At 45.4% G+C, this 24,042-nt stretch overlaps 1 protein-coding gene across 2 annotated transcripts; it reads right to left on the reverse strand.

The window, feature by feature from the left end:
- Positions 1-1,719: 1,719 nt before the first annotated feature.
- Positions 1,720-24,035, reverse strand: UTP4 (UTP4 small subunit processome component). 2 transcript variants are annotated; one of them, XM_029074878.2, is made up of 18 exons: positions 23,927-24,035; positions 22,194-22,304; positions 21,073-21,232; positions 20,205-20,393; positions 18,576-18,660; positions 17,180-17,269; positions 16,080-16,291; positions 13,110-13,281; positions 12,900-12,991; positions 10,166-10,262; positions 9,011-9,075; positions 8,035-8,160; positions 7,431-7,587; positions 6,017-6,123; positions 5,760-5,855; positions 4,744-4,929; positions 2,911-3,021; positions 1,720-1,939 (listed from the first exon to the last, which is right to left on the reverse strand). In XM_029074878.2, the coding sequence occupies exons 3-18, from the start codon at positions 21,229-21,231 to the stop codon at positions 1,823-1,825; spliced, it is 2,061 nt and encodes a 686-aa protein (XP_028930711.1). In that variant the 5' UTR covers position 21,232; positions 22,194-22,304; positions 23,927-24,035; the 3' UTR covers positions 1,720-1,822. The 2 variants fall into 2 exon arrangements, with proteins under 2 accessions (XP_028930711.1, XP_028930712.1); XM_029074879.2 differs by lacking the exon at positions 22,194-22,304.
- Positions 24,036-24,042: the final 7 nt, after the last annotated feature.

Genomic DNA, 24,042 nt, shown 5'->3' on the forward strand with positions numbered 1-24,042 from the left:
GACGGAGAAGTCTATCTGTTCAGTTCGAGTAACTGTGGTTACTCACTCTCCAGCTAAGAGAGTAAATTTTTCGGTTTGCAGCTCTGAGAGTGCAAAGTCAAAGCAGTTAAGGCAAGAAAGAGCAGCAGTAATAAATGGTTTACTCCTCATTCCCCTTGCTTTCTCCCCAGGATTCCTCTTTCCTCTCCCCATATTATCTAGCACAAAGCATCGAACTTTCTGCTAAGGAAAAAAAAAGAGACATGGGGGTTGGTGGAAATCGATTAGTAACATTTGCTGATGTTTTACCCACAGTGTCTTCAGAGCTTTTAAATGAAACATTAATTTTCGGAACCAGCACCCCTTACACAGAGAGATTGGCCTGTCAAAAGTAAGCACATATTTCTCCTCCTCCTCTCACTGAAACAATGAGGGATCAAGAAAGAATCTACTCCGCCAAGAGCCTTTCACAGGCCAAGCCCGACCTACAAATCCTAAGCCAACGGGGCTGGATCACACCGGTCCTGCTTTGAACCAGTCCGTTTGGTCCTGGTTCAAATGCTGCTGCTTCAGGGCAGTCTTCCTCAAAAGTGCTCCTCCCACCTTCCCCTCAGCTTCAGGTTGGGAGGACTGTGAAAGTAGAAAGGTGGCACACCTTGGAGACAAGGGCAACTTAGCATGAGTCTAAACAGAAATGGAAAGAGCCAATGCATGTGATTTTTTCCAGGCACACGGGTATCCTCTGGGATAATGATATTACAACCCTAAACGCTCAGTTCTAGAAGGGAGGCCTGAGCCAAATCCAGTCCAGCTGACCTCATTTCCAGGTCTGTTTGGCCCTCGCCCAGCTTTGGGTGAAATATTCTTTGATTTTACTTGGGTCGGACTTGGCATGAATCTAGCCAGAGATTTTCTGACTATGCCAGAGTCTGCTGATCTCTCTCTCTCTCTTATGAAGCAAATCGATTGAAGGTCGGCTTGAACGGAGTTAAGTACATCCAATGCTCTCCTAACACAGGCGTTGTATTCTTGCAGAACCCTGCGGTAATGAAAGCTGTGTTGTAACACTCACCATGTGCTCGACACTGTACAACTCCTTCTTCTGACACCAGGTCACGGACCGATAACGCACCGTCGGAAGAATTTGCCCTAATTCTGCTTTCCAGTTCTAGCCAAAACCCATAATGATAACACGTATTAAGGCAGAGCCTCTGGCCGTCCGAAGCTTCTATTAGAAAGGGCAGAGGATATGTGAGCTCTTTTTGGAGACGAGGGCCAAAGGGATCCAGGGAGAAGCAGTCTGGCCTAGTGGATGGAGTACGGGCCGGGGAGTCAGGAGGACCTGGGTTCTAATCCCGGCTCCACATGTCTGCTGTGTGACCTTGGGCAAGTTGCTTCACTTGGACGAGTCACTTCGCTTCTCTGTGCCTCCGTTACCTCCTCATCCATAAACTAGGGATTAAGACCGTGAGCCCCATGTGGGATGTGGACTGTGTCCACACTGATTTGCTTGTACCTACCCCAGAGCTTAGTATGGTGCCTGGAATATAGTAAGCGCTTAACAAATATCATAGGGAAAAAAAAGTGATTGCAGGATGCTAGCTCTCCATCACTCCCACCCATACCTGGTGAGGAACTGCATTCACTGGTGCAGCACTGAGGAAATTCACTGCTCCTTCCTCTGGCCTGAGCCCCTTTGGGGAGAATAGGCAGGAGTTAAAAACAGGGCAAATGACTCTCTTGATGGTAGAGTTCTAAAGAATAACTTTGTTTTATTTTCCGCATGATTTCTAGGAAAGGAATAACACAGACAGCCTGGGGGAGGGAAAACCCAGCTTCGTGCTTAGGTTCCGAATTTCTTCCGTTTGATGGGTGGTGGCAATTGGGCAATGATGTCTTCCAGAGGCCGCTCCACAGCTACGAGGGTGTCTTCATCCAACACGTCCAAGAAGAGGAGAGGCTGCAGGTCAGAAAAGATAGTTGATGGGATTGTCAAAGTTTCCTAGTTAGGAATGTCACTAGTAACCCAGGAATCGTGCCTAAAAAGAAGGGGGGAGAGGCAGGGGGGAGGAGGAAAGGTAATGGGGGAAAATGCTCCAGCCTTATAATTCAACAGACTCATACTGAAATGCCAGGGGCTACTCAGGAGCACCAGGGAGGTTACATTGAAGCATTTCTCCAGGACTGATCCGAGAGAGAGGCCAATTTCCCAGGAAGACAAGTTCGAGTGGAGTTTTCATGGCAATAGAATTTATTTATTGATATGGATTGCTAATGTGCCATGAAGCCGACGAGGAACTTCCGAATCTTCTAAAAACAACTTCACGGTCTAACCAGCAATAAACGAGGCCCCTGTTTGTCACTTGTATTTCCTAAGAACTTTTCCTCAAAGACCACCAAAGTGAACTACAAATATCAGACAAGGCTTGCACTGTTCTGGGGAGGCATCTACGAAAACACTCATTCTCAGCAAAGAAAACCGTAACCCCGAGAGGCCAAGCGGATCAGTGGTAGAGATGGGGAAATGGAGTCCCTCAGTATCAGTTCTTCACACTTTTGTCCTGTGGGAATACACACTGCATGGTCTTGTCATAAATCAATACTGAGGCCTTGTTTATTTGCAGGTGGCTTGTAGCTGGGGCTAAGTGGTTTGCTCACACACCGCATTACATTTCAGCCCAGTATGATGCGATTGTTCCTTGGACAGGTCCAGTTTTGCTCTATCATCTCAAGGGAGGGAAGTGGGTTGTTTCCAGGATCCTGTCCCACCCATTCAGCTCTGTCACTTCCTCATTCCAGGAAATGGCCACTTTGCTAGTAGGTCAATTTCCCTGGCAGCATGATGAACGATAGCTGCATTAGAGACACTGCCTGATAAATGTTTGAAGCCCACGGAATCCTTCCAGGAGATGGTACTAAAAATAGCCTTACCTGATACTTCTTGGAGATCTTAAAAGCATGGGCAAAGTGCTTTCTGCTGTTTTCAGGCAACTGCTTTAAGGAAGCTTGATTAAACAGAAGGCTTTTATCATCCGGCAAAGGCTAAAGACAAACAAGCAAACAGGATAAATAAAACCTCAATTTTGTGGGGGGCTTCGAAATGCCACTTCTCAGGATCAGTCGATTATACTTATTGAGCACTCACTATGTGCAGTACACTGTACTACGGGCTTGGGACCGTACAGTATAACAGAGTTAGTAACCATGTTCCCTTTCTTGCACTAAGCCCTTTTCTCTGGAAATGCTATGCTAAATTTCCTGGGTCCCGTTTCTTATTTATGCTATTTCTCATTGGGGTTACAGTACCTCTTACTCTCCAGGCACATTCCAATGGATGCAGATTTGAGGTAAAGGAACTTCTTCGAAATCAGCAGGATCAAAGGACTCAGCTGAGGCCCAGAGGCCAGTCCTCTTGAGTGAACCCCTCAGCAGAAAGGCACAAATTGGCATCCACTGGGAACCCAGACCACCAGGCTTTTGAAATTCATGTCTCTCTTGCCCAAGATGCAAACGGCCTAGCTACTCGGGTTTTCCCCCATGCAGTATCCCACTGACTCAGCCTTCCTCACCACCCCACTCCATACCCATACCCGTACCCATACCCAGGCAATGAGTCACTTATATCCTGTAAGATGTCTTCCTGCCAAGTGAATGAAATTCCACCCTTCAAATTCTTGGGGGAATACCTGCATCTACTTTGCATAAGTGATGAACTTAGAATTGACTCTCAGGATAATCAGGGTGTCATCCAAGGAAGCCGGAGGGAGAGGGGGCAGGCGTGGGGATGAGAGGGGGAGTGGTTCTTTTCTGAGACATTCATCCCTTAAAAAGACTGTCTGTTCTCTCCCAGAAGATAATTTCTATCAATCCTATTACATAGACTTCTTGGGCAAGTTAAAATAAATATCCCCCTTTCCGGCCTTTTGCTTCCTATCTTACATATCTCCTCCTGGGTGACTGTGGGCAAGTCACTTAACTTCTCTGTGCCTGTTACCTCATCTGTAAAACGGGGATTAAGACTGTGGGCCCCACGAGGGACAACCTGATCACCTTATATCCTCCCCAGCGCTTACAAAGGTGCTTGGCACATAGCACTTAACAAATGCCATTATTATTATCATTATATGCAGCTTCACTGTATTCTATACAATGAGCTCAAAGCACATTACAGTCAATGAGCCCACCGTGCTCACAGGGATGAGAACAAAGTATCTCTATCCTGCAAAGGCACAAAGCTCTTGAATGAAACAGAGGGACCACTTAGCAACAAGCCATGATTTAAGATGGGAAACCAAGAAGAATCCTTTATCTAGCCAGGGATGAAAAATACAATCTTTTTCCCCTAGTTGAATACCGCCAGTCTATCTTGGGGAAGCTTCTCAATTTTTGCAGATCGGGCCCTGTTACCTTCAACCTTAGACACAATCCAAACCTCGGCAGTGTGCCTCCATTTGAAAGAAAGTAATGCCAACCCCACTTCAGTGCTCTACTGGGGCAGGTTTCTCCCCTGGCAGTTTTCCTCAAAAGCCTGCCATCTGAGGACAGACCTAATTCCAACATACTTATCTCAAGACAAGGCCGATAAACAACAATCAGGACAGGAAACAGGGAAACACTAAATCCGTCCTTCTTGGACTCTGTATCCAACTTGTACCATCTATACTCCATTTTTCTTCCACCCCCTCCCTGCTTTTTTTTTTTGCTTGTCAACCTTTACTTACTGGAGCTTCTTTAGGACACTCGACAGAAAAGTAAGGAACTCACCAGTGACTTGTCTATTAAGCAGAACATAAAGGTGTCATGGAGAAGGATGTGCATAGGCTTCTCGGGGCGAAAAGCGATATGAATGATGGGTGTGTCTCTTTCTAGCCAGAGTCGATGAAATCCGTGCTTCTGTATCTTTCGGCTCCACTCTGTGTACTGTTTCTGGGGGATACTGAATTCAAACACCTAAGGAAGAGCACAGTACCAGGAGAGGGAAGGTTTTAGCCATCCGCAGACATAGGCCTTCTTTTCCAAACCACAGAGAGCGCCATTGCCAGTACAAAACAAATAAGAGGGTCGAGTCATGGCAGCCAGGCCTCTCCAATTAGATACTCATCTCCATTTTCCCAACCCCACACAACTTTTATTAACGAGTATACTCAGTGGCCTGGAAAGAACACAGGCTTGGGAATCAGGGGACAGATACGGGTTCTAATCTTGGCTCCATTACTCGCTTGCTGGGTAACCTTGCGCAAGTCAATCAACTTCTCCGTTTCTCAGTTTCCTCATCTGTAAAATGGGGATTAAATACATGTTCTCCCTCCTACAGACTGTGAACCCCATATGGGAAAGGGACCATGTCCAATCCGATGATCTTGCACCTAACCCAACAGGTGGCAGAGAGTAAGCACTTAACCAATATCATAATTATTAGGGTAGAATTGGGTGAGAAGGTTGGCCAAAGAGGGAGATGCTTCATTCCCAGGGGAAGTCTGGTTCAAGCAAGGATATTCTCATTGTAGTCTACCCATCCACCACAATCTTTCATGAAATTACTCTCGTGGGGGAAAATTCAGGCTTCACCAACCATTCTGTCTTAAATAACAAGTTAGTCACGCCACAATAACTACAATAGCATCTTTGCTGATTCACGGCAGATATCTCTCTTCTAGAAGAGATCATGGGTAGCTTATTTGCCGACCTCGGCCCATCTCTCTAGGAAAGCTTCCCCACACCAACTTCCAAGTTTACCAAGTACACAGACTAAGAAACGGAAACCCCAGAAAGCATCTCACCTGTTGGTCAGAGTGAGTGACAACAAGATTGTTAGTCTCAGGATGGATAGCCATAGCTGTTGCAGGAAAGTTGTACGCAGGTAATGTGCAGTGATGCTGATAAAAAAGAACAAAACTGTCAGTCGGATATATGGAGCTCTCTAATGAGTCTGGGAAAGGTGAAAGAAAGGCACTTAACCCAGGAAATTATTGCCATTCCAGGGTTCTGTTACTATTCCCCAAATTCCAGCTTGCAGCTGTGGTCAACTCTCGCTCACCTTGAAATGTTTCAGGCTGTAGATATTGATTTCAGCACTGGCACTGGCTGCAGCCAGCCACTCCCCATCGGCACTCGCAGCCAGAAGGGAAATAGCTCCCAAGGTTCCTATAAGGAAGGACAGGGCAACCTTTGGCCATAAATATTTCCAACTCTCTCATTTCCCCTGAGGTCCCCAGTTAGATCAGCGGCAAGTGCTACTATGAATCCCCATCCTTCACCATCCCAACTTCTTCAAAGTCTTCCCAGAGCATCCCCTAAATTTGTTTTCAAGGCAGCAGTTCTGCATATGAACTAGCACCCCCAAAATGATAACATCACCACCTTCTTGGGGAGTGTAAGAGGACAGGAAGTACCACTTACTCGGGTCTGAGTAATAATCTGCTTATACAGGTATCGGGAGTTATAACGGACCACTAAAATGTGCAATCCAAAAGAATCACTTGAGCCAACTGTTTCTACCTCCTACCAGAACTTGTACTAGAGCCTGTGGCAAATAGTACAGTTGACAGGTTTTAATTTCACCTCCTTTTATTTCCCCTGCCCAACTCTTACAGAAGCCTAACCGAATAGTAAAATAGCTCAAAAGGCAGTCAATCATAGGGAAGATTCTTTTCAACTCCTCAGTAACTAAATACGATTTATTTGGGTGATGGAGAGGGTTGGGAATCGTAGCCTTCAGGTGGAAGAAGAAGCAACATCTAGGAAAGGAATATCAGGGTCTGGGTAAAAGACGAGAATAGTGAGGAGGAATATATTCAGAGAAAGCATTGAGAAAAAAATAAACTGTCTTCTTATAGAGGCGAGACAAGTGAGAGGGTGCTTATTTTGTTGATCTACACTATTCTCCTTCAACGGTACAGTGTGCAGGGGATGTCAAAATAGACCAGCAAACCCTGCTGAGATGCTATTTAAAAGACTATTGTATTGAAGTCATGTGAACAGTTGTTAAGGAGAGTTGTTTTCTGAGAATTCAGAGAATCAACTTCCCAGGCTGAAACTGAAAGACGGTGGCAAAGAAATGCCTTACAAGAAAGGGCAATGTATACGAATCTCTAGAGCTTTAGCAGAGCTTAATATTTGTCCTCTCAACTGCTGTAAATTGACAGTAAAGAACAGGGGGAAAAATGGACCCCCTTTAGCAGGCCCATGAAGAAAGGGTAGGTTGAAAACTTGACTCCGGCCTCCAATAAGGGGTTCAATACCCACTAAGAAAAGTGTAGATAAGGGAAACGTTTTAGTTGCTCTTAAAACATTTTAACTGCCAGAAATCATCTCCTCCAAATTGAACCTGGTTGAGTACTGGTCTGAATGAAGAAGTTCACGCAGCTGGAATGATGAGATCAGGAAACTGGACATCTTGAAACAAATATCCTAGGATATTCATATTTGGGGAAGGAAAAAAAAATCTCCACCTGATTTTGGATGAAAGGTATGCAGGTGTTTGATGCTTCCTTCAGACAACTGGAGCACATGTAAAGATCCTTCATTCAATGCCACAAACAGCTTTGTGGAATCTGCAGAGAAGAGGATCCGGTGGACAGAGTGATGGAATTTCGGCACTTTGGAAACCTAGAGATAGCCAAAAAGCAAGCATCAGACATCAATTACCATACCTAGTACGTTTTCCACTTCTGAACAATTACTCTGGAAGGACTCACCACTAGCCCCAAGCAAACCATCCCACACTCTGAAAGAACATGGTACTAGACCTTTCCAATACTTCTTCCCCCAACAACTGCCATTTCCCATGATACTACTGCAGGAGCAGGTTAATCCCCTTCATTCTTAAAAGCCTCCCTCTCACATCTCTTAAGCAATTCCCAAATCCACTCATGTGGAAATCACTTGGGCAGAAGCAAAAGCGCTCAATGGAGGGAAAGCAGAGGACACCTCAGAGTCATCCCCACATGGCTCTACCTTGCTATCCCACAGCTGCTGGGAAGAGCCCCAGGGGGAAAATAAAATGAGACTAAGATTTCCCCCTCACCGAGCCCAAAATCCCTGGCTTCCACTTACCCTTTTGAGGTGAACACTGTTATTTTCACCATACTTTAGCAAATGGAGATGCAGCCTTGAGGCAGTGGAATATGCTATCCAGCTCCCACAGGGTGAGAGGCAGCTACAGCAAATATTCTCAGGACCCTGAAAATGTAGGAATTGCATTAAATGTTAATGTGAGAACAGATTACGGTGAGTCTCTTTCTTATCCAAAGCTTCCCCAAACTGCCATAGTCATAGATCATCAGAGAGCTGATCAAGTTGGGGAATGGAAAGAGCTCCTCGCCTCTGAAAGGAGAGAGGAAATTTTGTCTTGGGGAGCATAACCCTCTTAAAAAGTTATCTTCAAGGGGCAATCCCTAACTAATCCTCCTCCTTCCTGGTCATGCAATATATGTTTACCCATTTATTATTTAATTGCTCACTTGTGTACTTTTTAGCTTGCAGCCACTCTCTTGTTCTTTCCCCTATTCAACGTTTGGCAATTTGGGCCACTCTTTTAAAATCTAAATTCCTCAAAGACAGGAAGGATTGCATCTTTTACACGTATGCTCCCCAAGGGCCTAGTGGTGTTATCCACCCAGAAGGAACTTGATAAATGCTGTTTGATGATGACGATGATAATGAAGTACCTTTTCCCATTTCTCAGAATTATCTCCAATTCCACCACCTGGCCTAATGCTATTGACCTCAACTTCTAATCAGGAGTAATGTTTTGAGGAATGGGTCAAATGGCAAATACATTTTGGGTGGCGGGCAAGTGATTTTTGTTATTTTCAGGGACATCTGCCTGAAAAACACATTCCCTACACCTTGCCTCTACGTAACCCACTTTGGAAATTTAAGGATAGGCCAAGCCGTATCAAGGAATTTCAGGCAATTACTGCAATTCATGGTGTGAAGTGAAGAATTAAATGATTTCCCAAACTTCTGGCCCAGGAAGTAAAAAAAACCCACTCTAGACTTCAGGGCCAGAGAAACAAGGCCTTCTTACCTTTTTCTTGAGCTGTAGCAAATGCTCTGGATTCTTGGAAACTGGAAGAATGTCTCCATGCTTGCCTGAAATAAGAAACTTATGATGAAGTTACTGCCATCAAGGGTAACAGTTCATTTCCCAGAAAAAAACCCCCAACTCAGAGATAGGTGGAATCCCTGCCTAAGTGAGGCCCAGCCCAGCAAGAAATCTGGCAAATTATTAACGTTCAATGATTAGTCCACCGGAGAGATGTCACCAGACTGGTGGCAATAGGAGAACTTGGCCTGGCGGGTGAAAATTTGTCTGACTGTGACTTTTGCTGTACCCACTGAGCTTAGAACCTCAATCACTTGATCATCTTCCAAACAAAGTTTCAAGAAGTTCCCGGAAGAGGCTCTGAGCCTTCTATTTTGTTGTCATCAGTTATTGGAGGATGGTTCTGATTGCACCAAGTAGGCCCCACACTTTCCATATGGCCTGCTTGAAGACCGACAGGAGGGCAGGGCAACAAAGCCTTGGTCCTGTGGGCACTAAAAATACGAGGGGGCCAGGACCCCATCTCTTTTCAAATGCCCATTTAACCTTCAATTATCTGTTGGCACTCTTGTCTCGCCAGATCAGTTCCGAACATGGAAGGTCAAACCCCTCTCCAAAAAGTGCATCAATACAGAGCACTACCGAGTTAAGTTTCTTTATGAATCAATGGGGCTTGGGGAGTCTAAAAAGGTTGTGGCAGTTCTGGTTAATCTGTAAATATTAAATGTGACAGAGCCCTGCTTTCAGGCACCAGGAGATTTTCAGGTAACTAAAGTGTGTGTTTTATTTTGCAGCAGCAAGACCTGATTTAAGTTAGTGCAAGAAGTGAACCAAATTTCTTCACCACCCACACACCTGGAATTCACTAACATACCTAAAAGGCAATTGCAACTTCAATCGTGGAAAAGATGATTGAGGTTGCCAATAAGTGAAACAGATTCCAAGCAACTGTGGAGTGCTGTGAATTTCAACAAAGACTAGATGGAAGAAGGAGGATTCTGTGGGATGGTCTATTGCTTCAGGTTTGGAAAATTCCATTTTAATGTGTCTCTTTCATTCCTGATTCTTGACTCTTTAAAAACCTCCACAGTTTCTAAAGGTGTAGTATGTCCTTTGGAAGATTTCCACCCAGCTTACCAACTGCATCCGTGGCTCCCAGTTGCCAAAGCTCCAACCACTGAGGAAACTGGAAGAGGAGAAGCTTCATCTTTCTGGCACATGAGATGAGACTTTGCTGCAACCAAAGAACAGCCAGAGTTATAGGCAGTGACATACCAGGTGATTTCTGCATCTGAGGGGAGTCGGTTTCTCCCTCTCCCTGACACCTGAGTCTTTTATGGTCTCTCAAGGCAGTGTTCAGGTCCTAGCCCCTAACCCACCCTCAGCCCTGGCCCCAGGGGCAGAAGGAGAGGTGAGGGAGAAACCTCCGCAGCCACGGCCACGCCAGAGGATTGGGAAAGGGCATCCAGGGAAATTATCCAGCCCTTTGCCGAGCCTTTTGGCCTTCTCTGAACAATGCTAGGGGCATCTCAAAGTTGCAGCAGCCATGGCAGCTGAAAGCACAGTACTCAATCAATCAACTGTATTTATTATTGAGGGCTCATGGTGTGCACAGTACTGTACTAAATACTTGGGAGAGTACAATATAACAGAGTTGGCAGACACATTCCTTGCCCACAACCAGTTTATCGTCTAGTTGGGGGACAGGCATAAATGTAAATAAATAAGTTACACATTATGTGGAGCTGAGGGTATGGCATGAATAAATGGTGCAAATCCAAGAATAAAGGCGGTGCACAAAGGAGTGGGAGGAGAGGAAATGAAGGCAGAGTTGGGGAAGACCTCCTGGAGGAAATGCGCTTTTAACACGGCTTTGGATGACAGAGTGAGAATGTGGGTTGAATGAGACAGATGAGGTGAGGATAATGCCAGGGTTCCGGGATTGTGAGAAGGGAGGAAGGTGCTGCTGGATGGAAAAGTCAGGGAGAGGACAGAGATTAAGTGGGAACATGACAAGGTCTGTTTTGGACATGTTAAATTTGAAATGTTGGCGGGACATCCAAGTAGAGATGTCCTGAAGGCAGGAGGAAATATGACACTGCAGAGAAGGAGAAACATCAGGGCTGGAGATAATAGATTTGGAAAACAACGCAGAGAGATGGTAGTTGAAGCTGAGACTCCCTGAGACTGCTGCGAGTTCATGGAGGATTCATTCCCACAGACCTTAACCCAAATCTGTGGACTATATCACATGCTCAGAGACACCCATTCTCACTTCTCCACTTCTATGGCAGCTCCCAGAGGAAAAGAGGGAACAGAGCACAGGAGGTTGCCAGACAAGGCACCCCCTCCCCACCACCCTATACTAACAGAGCCCAGGGCAACTGCCATTTTGCCCTAAGTAGATGGAAAATTCCCACTCTCAATGAAATAAAGGCCACCAAAAAAAATTCCATACAGTTTTTGTTGTCCTCTACGCTTTGAATTTTCATTTTTCAATTAATTCAACTTCTCCTTTCCATCCGGAGAACCCCCAAACAAATAACATTCATCTAGCACAAGAAAACTATCCCACTGGCTAGGGCAGCCTACCCCTCCCCTGCCTGACAGTGCAGGAGCAAAGGGAGGGCAGAAGCTAAGACCCACACAGCCAACTTCTTCAACATCATGAGCTCCAGGGGCCTCTTGGCCTGGAGGTTAGGATGGGAGGGGCACCTAATCACCAAGACAGCCTCTCCCACCTCCTGTTTGATACCAAAGAAGCCAAGCCTGCCTGCCCAAATGTTAAAATCCTTGGAAGTCTGCTGTCTTTTGTAACCAAGGACTACTGCCTGGAGTAGTGAGAAGCCTGAGATCTGTAACCTTCAAATACCATCAGCTACATATTTAATATTGCCATTCTTAAATTGTCTATCCTTTTATTGTTTGTCTTTTATTGTAGTTTATGGGTAATTCCTATTTTCCACGTGTCCTTCCTCCCCGACTTAGACAACAAGTCCTTTTTAGGGCAGGAGTTGAGTCTTAACTACATTATATATCTTCCACAAGTGTTTAGTACTACACCTATCACAAAAGCAGCACCCAATGAATAAAATAACAACAATCTAGATTAGAGCATAGGACAGAAAGGGACCAATTGGAATCCTGAGCCATGAAATTTTTCCGAAGAACCATTTTAATAGCTGTGCGTGGGGGGAAGGGGGTGGGGGCAGGAAAAACACATATGATAATAAGCATAGGAGACATGAATTACATTTTCTGCGAATCACTAGAACTACACTAGAAAAAGAAATCTGTTTTTCTAAGGTTTTCATTAAGACCACTTGCCAAAGTAATTCATCTACTGCTCAGGAGTTCATCATCAAAAGCAGCGTGGCATAATGGATAGAGCATGGTTCCAGGACTCAGAAGGTCATGGGTTCTAATCCTGGCTCTGTCTCTTGTTCTCCTGGGCAACCTGGGGCAAGTCACTTCACTTCTCTGTGCCTCAGTTACCTCATCTCCAAGTGGGGATTGAGACTACAAGCCCCACATGGGACAGGGACTGTGTCCAACACGATTTACTTGTAACCACCCCAGTGCCTGGCACACAGTAAGTATGAAATACCACAAATTATTATTACTATTATTATTATAAAAAAACTGACTTTCTATATCATTGACTCAGTACCTTCAGAACCAGGAAGCACTATATGGTTTATGCTCAATCTTCCAATTACCATTCAAAACTGCCCGTACAAGACACCTCCCCAGACAGACCAGAAAAGGAAGAAGTGGCTGCAAGGGATTAAATTCAAAACATATAAAATAAGGAAATAAGGCAAAGGTCCCGCAATGAATAGCCACCTTCAGAAAAGAAAAATAGACTTACATGTGGGAAGGTGATTTTTCGGAGGGCGCAATCATAGTTTTTAGCTTGTACTCTTTCCATGAGTGGACGGATCACTAAGTGAGTGTCCATGCCTGAAAAACAAGGGACAGTCCAGGGGTAGATCAAAGTCTCGGATGAAGCCGGTAGGGTCTGGGATATAATGATGGCTGGAGGGAGAAACAGCACTCCCTGACATCGAGCTATACTTACCTCCAGAGATCAATGCCGTCTGACTGTGGGCCACGGAGCGCACGTCATGAGTATGATGTTGAAATGCTTTTGTTCTTATCCACTGGCACTCAGAGCTCCCAGATCTCACAGAGATCAGTTGAAAATGGAACACAGTTCCCTCTGCGTTACCCACCACGATACTATCTTCTTTCTAGAAAAAAATAACCAATGTCTAGGTAAGGTGAAACAGGGTCCCAGTTGAGCAATGAACAAACCAAGAGACTAACACATCGTGGCTCAGTGGAAAGAGCATGGGCTTTGGAGTCAGGGCTCATGAGATCGAATCCCAGCTCTGCCACTTGTCGGCTGTGTGACTGTGGGCAAGTCACTTAACTTCTCTGTGCCTCAGTTCCCTCATCTGTAAAATGGGGATTAAGACTGTGAGCCCCACGTGGGACAACCTGATTCCCCTATGTCTACCCCAGCGCTTAGAACAGTGCTCGGCACATAGTAAGCGCTTAACAAATACCAACATTATTATTATTAGCTAGGGCAATATTTTTCACAAGCCAGGGCTACATAGGATAAGAGATTTATTGACTGATTGATTGATTGATGTGAAAGTTGGACTGGACTCAGGACAAATTTTCCCCTTGTTGCCAATCCAAGACTTTTGTAGAAAGAATGATGTGCGGACTTGCAATCACTCAATCAAAAATTCAGGACTCTGTGGGCTGAAGTTGTTGTGGGCAATGAAAGTGACTGTTAAACTGCTGTGTTGTTCTCTCCCAAGTGCTCATTCCAGTGCTCTGCACACAGTAAGCACTCAATAAATAAGATTGCCTGACTGAAGCCAACCAAAGGTTTCAGTTAGACTCCAAATATTACTTTTAGAGTTTTCTAAACACTTTTGGTAAAGTGAATAAAAGATCTGGATTCATTTTTGTTCAGAAATAACTGAAGTCTGGAATTTTTTGTTTTTGAAACCCGTATTGGATTCACCGCGGCCTAGTGGAAAGAGCAGGGGCTTGGGAGTCAGAGGACCCGGGTTCTAACCGCAGCTCGGCCACTTGCCTGTGTGACCTTGGTCAAGTCACTTAACTTACGTGGGCCTCAGTTCCCTCTTCTGCAGAGTGGGGATTCAAATCTATTCTCCCTCCTACTTAGGCTGCGAGCCCCAGGTGGGGCCTGATGATCTTGAATCTACCCTAGTGCTTGGTTCACAGTAAGCATTTTAACAAAAACACAATTAATATTATTACTATTATTTTCCCCTGGTAGATGCAGCCTCAGACTTTACAAACTTTTTAAATAAATATGTCTTTCCTAGGAGAGCTGTAGTGCCCCCTACAGACCGATCAAACAACAGACACCCCACACCTAAATACACCGAATACAGACTTTACTCCCGTCATTTCCTTCAATGTTCAGATTCAACCAACCACTCAGTCAGTAGTACTTGAGCGCTTACCGTGTACAGGGCACTGTATTAAGCACTTGGGAAAGTACAACACAAAAGAGTTGGTAGACACACTCCCCGTCCAGAAGGTACTTACGGTCTGGAGGGGGAGATGCACATTAAAATAAACTCGGGGAAATGGGAAAGTTCCTTCCCCCTTCCATTTTTGAGGAGGAAATATATATTTAAAGCAGTGGTAGTAGCCCATGCAAGGGTAGGATGAAAGCCAGGGTCAGGCTTCAAGCTGTGAAAAGTTTTTTGAAAAGTGCACCGGAGTAGGAAGAGAGATGGGAGGGACGGTAAGACCATGATTCTCTGAGGGCTTATTATTTGAAGCTCTGGGAGAGGATAATACGAGTAAGTGATCTTTTACCTTCTCTTTCCTTTTTTTCCTCCTGTTTCCCTTATTGTAGACTTAATTCCCCACTTGATAGCCCTTCCTCCATTCTGGGGTCACAAAAATGATGTGAATAAATATGGTATCTCAGAAGACTAAACTATAACAAAGGATCACTGAAATGACATACCAGATATTTATCAGATTTAGAACAGATGTCCACTTTCTGAACTTAAAACCTTGGACAGAGGAGACCTAAAGGATGCTTACATTTTGCCCAGGCTAATGAAGAGTTTCATTCAAGACAATGAGAAGCAGTGTGGCCTAGTGGAAAGAGCACGGGCTTGGGATCTAATCCTGGCTCTATCATGTGTCTCCTCTGTGAATCTGGGTAAATCATTTAATTTCTCTGTGCCTCAGTTACGTCATCTGGAAAATGGGGATTAAGACTGTGAGCCCTTTGAGGGACAGCACTTAGTACAGAGCCCGGCTCACGCATAGTAAATGTTTTAACAAATACCATTTAAAAAAGCCCCCAGAACACCCCCCCCCCCCAAAAACCCAATGCAAACAGGTTTGGTGTGGGGGGGGTTTTTGGAGTTTTCAGCCAGGAGGGTGGACTGGAAACTAAGCAGGCATGATAAGTGAAAAGATTGATCTGGGAAATATTTCTGGAACCGAGTGGGCGGGCGGGGGGGCGGGGGTAAGTAGAGGGAATGGAAGATGCAGACAGTTTGGAGGGCCTGGATGAGGAAGGAGCTAGTAGAGGAGACGACACTTCAAGTGAAACCTTGAGTTCATATGTCTAGTTTCTTTAAAGGACTGAAAATTCATATTCTGGATCAATTAGGGGTAGGAAGTTACAGGTGGCTAGCACACCGATAAAGGTGCTCAGGGAAAATTATTTTTTCACTCAGTTTTCTAGGTCTTATTAAAACCTGAAGGATGATTACAAGGTTTTGCCAATGAAGCAGACACTCTTCATTCATTCACTCATTAATTCAATCGTTATTTATGGAGCCCTTACTGTGTGCAGAGCACTGTACTAAGCGCTTGGCAAGTACAATTCAGCAATAAAGAGAGACAATCCCTGCCCACACCGGGTTTACAGTCTAGAAGGGAGGAGACAGACATCAAAACAAGTACACAGGCATCAACATAAACAGAGTTATAGATATATACACAACAAAACAAGTAAACAGGTATGACTTACCTCAGACACAGAGATGGCTAGGATGTCGGAGTCAGAGAGGACATTCGTCTGTATAAGGGTTCCTGACGCTGAGTTCCACAACTGCATCTTTCCAGAAGAGTCGATGCTCACAACTGTGCCATCAGATAGAAATGCCACACCCCACACGACACAACCACATTTATGAGAGTTTTTCAGCCTCCTGTCAACCATTATCCTCTGAGTGGTGTTGCCTGAAAAACAAGCAGGCCAAAATGATGAATTGTGGAAGGCACGGAGGGAGTGGGGAGAGCACAAAGCATGGAAGGTGAAATGATAAAATGACTCCATGGACGGTAAGCTTCCCTCTAGACTACAGCCTTGATGGGCAGAGAGTCGGTCTACCAACTCTGTGCCCTGCATAGAGTTAGCACTCAATAAATATCCTTGATTGACGGAAGCACTGACACCTTACCCTCATGAGGCTTCTCTGCACCCATTAAAGGCCACGTCGCCTAATGGCTAGAGCAAGGGCCTGGGAGTCAGAAGGACCTGGGATCTAATCCTGGCTCTGCCACTTGTCTGCCGTGTGACTCTGGGCAAGTCACAACTTCTTAGCACAGTGCTCAAGCGCTTAGTACAGTGCCCTGCACACAGTAAGTGCTCAATAAATACGACTGAATGAACCTCTGTGCCTCGGTTACCTCGTTTGTAAAATGTGGAGAGTATGAGCCTCATGTGGAAAGTGGACTGTGTCCAAACTGATTAGCTTGTATCTACCGCAGCACTTAATATAGTGTCTGGCACATAGTAAGGCCTTAACCAATTCCATTAAAAAAAAAAACCTATGAAAAACTAATTCTGGGTCACGCTGATGCAAAATGAAACTGAAAAGTGTCAGCCACTGTGCCCCAGTAAATCTTGGGAGGAGTGAAGGGCCCTCCCTCAACAGAGTTCATCGTGGACCATCATGAAAACAGCCCAGAATATGTCTGAGAAGGATCTGGGGAGGGTGGATTCTAAAAGTTCTTTGCGAGGCCTAAATTGTAAAGCCGATAAAAGTTCTCAGCAAGATCTGCACCTAGAAGCTAAAAGTTAATCCAAAGGAGCCAAATTACAGTTGATAGGCAAAAAATACTCACCTGATTTGCTATCAAGGATGCGAATTAAGTTGATGGAGCCGGCTGCGATGAGGGAACCCAGTGGGTGCCAGCAGACGGACAGGACACGACCTAGAAAGTTACAAAAAGGAAAAGAAAATCATTCTCAAGACAATAAACAGCAGCAGATGATTTAAAGGAATTATTTATCCCAACGGTCTTTTCCTCAATCTCCTCTCATCCTGACCCTGCCACAAATCCTGAACAGAATCTCCGGATATTCTCCACCCCACCAGGCACCAAAGGCCACCTGGATTCTCTCCTGCTTGCCATGGTCTATGTGTCCCCATTGTGCTCCGAGGGCAACTTGAAGCTTTTTGTGCTTCAATCCTGCACAGGAGCCAGTCTAGGTCTTCGGCTCCAGGGTCAGGTAACGGAGAACTGACCAGACACCTATGTGGTTTTAGGATTTATTGAGTACGAAGTAAGTGCTAAGTACAGAACAGCACACCCACCCACATAACGTCCTTTGTCCTTTCCGTTTGCAAGGAATTCATACCTAAGGCAAGACACAATGAAATGCACTCTGAATAAGCACTTATAGGCAGATCTCAAATAAGCATATCTTGTCCACTTTTATGGTCATTTGCAGCTTTTCGTTTTGAATGTATCTTTCCATTTTTATCTTCTAGTTTGGGTGGACGTGATCTAGAAACCAGAGGGAAGGGCCACTGGCTGGAAATGATATATAAAAGTCATAATAACGGTATTTGTGCCAAGCGCTGTTCTAAGCGCTAGGGTAGATACAAGGTAATCAGGTTGTCCCACGTGGGGCTCACAGTCTTAATCCCCATTTTACAGATGAGGCAACTGAGGCACAGAGAAGCAAAGTGACTTGCCCAAAGTCACACAGCTGACAAATGGCAGAGGCGGGATTAGAACCCACAACCTCTGACTCCCAAGCCTGGCCTCTTTCCACTAAGCCACGCTGCTTCTCCAGATTCTTCTCCATTAAGAATATGACCAGAAAGGGGCAGTTTCTCTCAAACGTCTTACACTCAAAAGAACTCTGTCTGTGCCCTTCTGCAAGAGTTTTGAACTTTTTTTTTGGAAACTGCACCTCTTAAAGGCCCTTAAGGACACACCATACTTGCAGAAGACAGTGTTGAGGGAACGGAGCGTTGCGAGAGCAGATGTGACCAAAAAACATGCTTCTGCTGTGGCTACCTCCCCAAAGTTTGACCTCTTGCTGCGTTCCCTAGAATTCTCCCTTCCTTAGAGAGCTCAGCAGTGGCAAGAGCTGATGCTACTGATTGTGCTGATCCTTTGTGGATTTGCACTTTAAGAGAAATCCCCTTCTCTCCTTGGCCAGGGGCATTCTCTGGTTCACTGTTAGAGACGTCGAACTTCCACCCCCTGCCCCCAAAATGTTCTGTACCTTTCTGATGACCCAGGTTTCGCTTAAACTGGATTCTATCTGGTGAGACCCAGAATAATTTTAATGATCCATCCTCACAGCCAATCTGTCAAAGAGAAATAAGTGAGGAATAGAAAAGATATTTTATTCAGACAAATTTCTTTATAAACTGTCTCAGAATGTTCCTTATACTCCTATCGATTTTCACTCACCAACTTTAAACACTAATTTCCTAGATCTTTGTCACTGAAACCTTTTCCTAATTCATTTGACTTACTGACAACATGGTTTCCCTAGAATTCCAGAGGCCTTCCTAAAAAACTTAAATAGCCAAAAATCTATTTGATAGGAGGATAACACTGCAGCCGAGAACTAGATGCAGCTCAATTTAACTTGAATTTGTTTGTGTGCGTATATATTCTAAGCATGGTTGTTTTTGAAGTTCGGAGCCATGGCAGCCAAAGAAATTATTCTGGGGGACAAGAACATCAATGTAGATAATGAGAGTTTTAATCTGATTTTGGGTGGATAAAATCCCATTATTTCACACCCAAAGTTGTACACAGCCTATGTTTGTATGTATGCATGTAAGCTGAGAAGGAAAATGACTCAAGGAAAAAAAATGTGGTGGTGTAGACAGAACAAACAAGGAATTCTTTTTCCACGAAATCCCATTATACATGGATGAGGGGCACCCACAGAAACTTGTTGGAGAGGTTCAAAAACAAGAAAAAATACTTTCTCACAGTGTGTGGTTTACACATGGAATTCATTATCAGAGGAAGGCATGGGTCAAAAATATCAGTAGGTTCAAAAGGGGGGGGTGAACAAGTTAATGAGCAAGGGGTCCATAATGTGTTACTAGAGGAAAAAAGTTGGGGCAACATCCGACCCTTTCTTATGTTCTTTTTAACCAAGCTAATGCTCAATGGTCCCAGCATCCCTTTTGGGGGTTGTGTCCCTGGGCCCACCATTTTGTTAGGTATCACAAAGTGTACAACAGAATAGACCCTGTCTACCCACTCTGCTTTGTTGGACTCTCCCAAGCACTTAGTACAGTGCTCTGTATATAGTAAGTGCTCCATACAACTGGTTGATCGTTATAGGTAGGTAAAAATGAGAGAAGTCAAGCAATCCCTGGTGACTGAGGAAGCAGGTAATTTTAATAATAAAAATAATCATAATGATAATAATGTCACACAGCAGACCAGTGGTAGCTTCAGGATTGGAACCATGACCTTCTAACTCCCAGGCCCTTGCTCTATTCATTACGCCATGCTGCAATTCCGGACACTCAAAACCTAATTCATTAGTATTTACTGAGCGCTTACTATGTGCAGAGCACTGTACTAAGCGCTTGGAATGTACAATTTGGCAACAGATAGAGACAATCCCTGCCCATTGACGGGCTTACAGTCTAATACAGGCTTAATTTCTACCACCCGTTCTCTTCCTTGGGAGCACTGCAAAAGCACAATTTAGGAAAAGTGCTTGGGACTGCCCTAGCAGGAGCCCACCCATTTGAAAAGGAGGATCGTCCTCAGCCAAAGGAGAGCTCCAATTCTTCACTGGGCCTCGGTCACATAATTCTTAAAAAAATACAACTGTTTAAATGAACGACAGCAACAGAGACACTCCAAAGATACCAACCACAAGATGAGTCCCGCTGGGATTGGAAGCCATGCTCCAGATCGGACCCCCATAGCCATTCAGAGAATACTTGATGTTCAGCTTCTCCAAGTCATATTCGCTAATGTCTCCACTGAGTCCAGCACTGAAGAGGCGTGGTCCGGCCCAACACAATGCTTCTGTAGATTGGCCTTCGTTCCCTGGGAAAACCTACAGCGACGCAGTAACTCGGTGAGTCGCCCCCAATTCTCGCCCCATCCCTCGAGACTGTAAAGCTCGTCGTGGGCAGGGAATGTGCCTGTCGTAGTGTCATACTTTACTCTCTAAAGCTCTTAATACAGTGCTTGGCACACAGCAAGTGCTTGATAAATAAAATTGCTTGCTCAATCAACACCTGTTGCATGTAACTCTTGGGTTTTTCTTCACCTGCTGAGAGAAACATCTTTTCCCCAAAGGTTTTTAGGACGTCTTCTACTTCGACCTCCGCTGGAAAGTCTGGCCGGTCCATCAATACTGAGCAGCAATTGATTCGGCTCAGAAAAAAGTATTTCAAATCTCCCCTTCCTGCCTGAGCTCTTTTCACATCTAAATACAGGAATACCACAAATACATCCAGATGTGACGGTGCCTGAAAAGTCTGATTATTTCCCAGCTCTAAATTCAATTAGCCCAGCTCCTTCTGCAGGAGCCTGTGAGAACCTACCAGAATTTATAAAAGTAACTGTCCCCAGTCTTCTAGAAGCCACACTAGCCTTGGGAAGGGTTCCCTAATTAGCCCAGGAAACGACGAGTTCCCTGAGCTTCACAGAATTTACAGTTCAGAATCATCACTGTTTTTCTTTGAGTTTCAGAACCACCCAGCAGAAAATAAGGCTCAGATTTCACTTACCTTTTCTTGATAGTAGTTTGCCGACAAGTTGTAGACCTCCACTGCCCCGTTGGTCCGAGAAACGGCCAGCTTATCTGCCTGTCTGTTGTAAGTTATACAGCGAATTGCCTTGGGGACATAGTTAAAGAATCGCACCCGATGAACCTTAAACTCACCCATTCTAAAAGAACAGACAAGACAGCTCATTACTGCTGAGCATTTTACATAAATAACATTTTGCCTGCATGTCATGGCTGTCATTGCTTGTAAAGACAGAAATCCAATATCGGTTTTCAGGTTAACTCTTTTTCTCTTGGCAAAAAGCTTAGGGAAGAAATTTATGTCGCATTTCCTGCCTGCGATTATGCTTTGTCCAAGAAGGATACTAAAAAATAAAAATCCATTATCAATCAATGGTATTTATTGAGTGCTACACTGTGCAGAGTCAGAATGATAATAACAATTATTATGGCATTTGTTAAGCGCATATTAGTACCGAGCACTTTTCTAGGCGCTGGGGTAGATACGAGGTATTTGGGTTGGACATAGTCCCCGTTCACTTAGGGCTCAACATCTCACAGACCAAAAAAAATTACAACGGAGATCAGACTAAGAACCAGGAGCCTAAAGAAACATCTCATGAGGAAAGCGAGATGAAGGGTGGTACGAGAATTAAGAATTTCTGAGTTCTGGCTTTTGCTCAGGCATTCCGCCTGGGCCAAAAAAAAAAATTCATTCATTCAATCGTATTTATCGAGCAGTTACTGTGGACAGAGCACTATACTAAGCACTTGGAAAGTATAATACAGCAGTAGAGAGAGACAATCCCTGACCACAATGGGCTTACAGTCTAAAGGCGGAGAGACAGGCATCAAAACAAGTAAACTGGCATCAAAATAAATAAGCAGAATTATAGATATAAACAAATATTAAGTGCCGTGTGGGGGAAGGGGGCGGGGAGAGCAAAGGGAGCGAGTCGAGGTGGCATGAAAGGGAGGGGGAGTTGAGGCTAAGGGGGCTTAGTCTGGGAAGGCCTCTTGGAGAAGGTGAATAATAATAATTATAGTATTTGTTAAGGGCTTACTCTGTGACAAGCACTGTACTAAACGCTGGGCAACATCCACACGATAAACGCCCCATACCTCAGACAAGGAGTGTCCTGCCGCGGAAAGGCCAAGTTGCGGTGCGGGGTTCGCAGCACATAAACTCGATGATAGTTAAGAACCGGATCGTTCTGTACGGTGCAGAGGAGCCTGTGGGCAGATCGGCATTATCATCGAGGGTGTGATGGGAGGGCGGCGCAGGATCTCCAGCTTTGGGAACCAGAGTTGTCACCCCGATAAAGGCTCGGGAACGAGGACATGTAAAGGGCAGTAGGTCTACCGCATTTACCGAGCGTTTACTGTGTACTAAGCGCTTGGGAGAGGACAGTATAAGCAATAAACAGACACAATCCCTGCCCACGACGAGCTGGGTCATTTGGAAGGTGTCACAGGTGTTAGTTGGGCCCACAGCGTGCCCTCCTTGAGGGGAGGAATGTGGAGAGCTGTGCAGGTGCCCAAAAAGTCAGGGAGGGGGAAAAGGAAGCGTGGCGGATCGGGAGTGTGAGGGACGGGGAGGAGGGGGGGAGGGGGGAAGGGGAGCAGTATCGGCCTCTGAATAAACTCCCCCTTTCCTTTGCTTCCCCTCCCCATCGCCCCGACTTGCTCCCTCTGCTCTACCTCCCTCTCCCTGCCCCCCCCACTTGTGTATATATGAACACATTTATAATTCTATGTATTTATATTAATGATGTACGTAGATATCTATAATTGTATTTATTGATATTGAAGCTGTTGATGTCTACTTGTTTTGATGTCTGTCTCCCCCTTCTATATTGTAAGATCATAATGGGGCAGAGATTGTCTCTCTCTGCTGCCAAGCTGTACTTTCCACAGGCTTAGTCCAGTGCTGTGCACACAGTAAGCACTCAATAAATACGATTGAATGAATAAATTAATGATGTCTGCTTCGCCCCCCCCCCCCCCCCCAGAGAAGCAGCGTGGCGCAGTGGAAAGAGCATGGGCTTTGGAGTCAGGGCTCATGAGTTCGAATCCCAGCTCTTCCACTTGTCAGCTGTGTGACTGTGGGCAAGTCACTTAACGTCTCCGTGCCTCAGTTCCCTCATCTGTAAAATGGGGATGAAGACTGTGAGCCCCACCTGATTCCCCTGTGTTTACCCCAGCGCTTAGAACAGTGCTCTGCACATAGTAAGCGCTTAACAAATACCAACATTATTATTATTCTAGACTGTGAGCCCGTTGTGGGCCAGGACTGTCTCTCTCTGCTGCCGAATTGGGACTTTGCAAACGCTTCGAACAGCGCTGTGCACACAGTAAGCGCTCAATAAATACGACTGAATGAATAAATTAATGATGCCTGCTCCCCCCCCCCCCTTCTAGACTGTGAGCCCGTTGTGGGCCAGGACTGTCTCTCTCTGGCTGCCGAACTGGACTTTGCAAACGCTTCGAACAGTGCTGTGCACACAGTAAGCGCTCAATAAATACGACTGAATGAATAAATTAATGATGCCTGCTCCCCCCCCCCTTCTAGACTGTGAGCCCGTTGTGGGCCAGGACCGTCTCTCTCTGGCTGCCGAACTGGACTTTGCAAACGCTTCGAACAGTGCTGTGCACACGGTGGGCGCTCAATAAATACGACCGACTGATTAAATGAATGAATAAATCCGGTGGAATGGAGGGGCGGCCGTGGCCTCCATGTGGACGGAGGCCTCCGGCGGGGGGAGGAGGGGAAGCTTCTGCGGAAGGTGGAATGGAAGAGGTCCGAAGGGAGGTGGTGTTTGCGGGCCGCGGCGCCCGGCCTCCGCCCGCCTCACCTCGGGCCCGTCCGTCCCCGTCGTCCTCGTCGTCCCGGGCGGGCGCCGAGGCGGTCCTTCGCGGCGGTCCTTCGCGGCGGTCCTTCGAGGCGGTCCTTCGAGGCGGTCCTTCGGGC

This window comes from Ornithorhynchus anatinus, chromosome 11, assembly GCF_004115215.2.
Source record: "Ornithorhynchus anatinus isolate Pmale09 chromosome 11, mOrnAna1.pri.v4, whole genome shotgun sequence".
Lineage (NCBI taxonomy): Eukaryota > Metazoa > Chordata > Mammalia > Monotremata > Ornithorhynchidae > Ornithorhynchus > Ornithorhynchus anatinus.

Coding starts and splice junctions, on each gene's coding strand:
- UTP4 (XM_029074879.2), bottom strand. CDS start 21,231: ATGGGTGAGTTTAAGGTTCATCGGGTGCGATTCTTTAACTATGTCCCC. Junction 5,856..6,016: donor ACAGCCTGAAACATTTCAAG/GTGAGCGAGAGT, acceptor CTTTTTTATCAG/CATCACTGCACATTACCTGC. Junction 1,940..2,910: donor AGATCTCCAAGAAGTATCAG/GTAAGGCTATTT, acceptor TCTGACCTGCAG/CCTCTCCTCTTCTTGGACGT.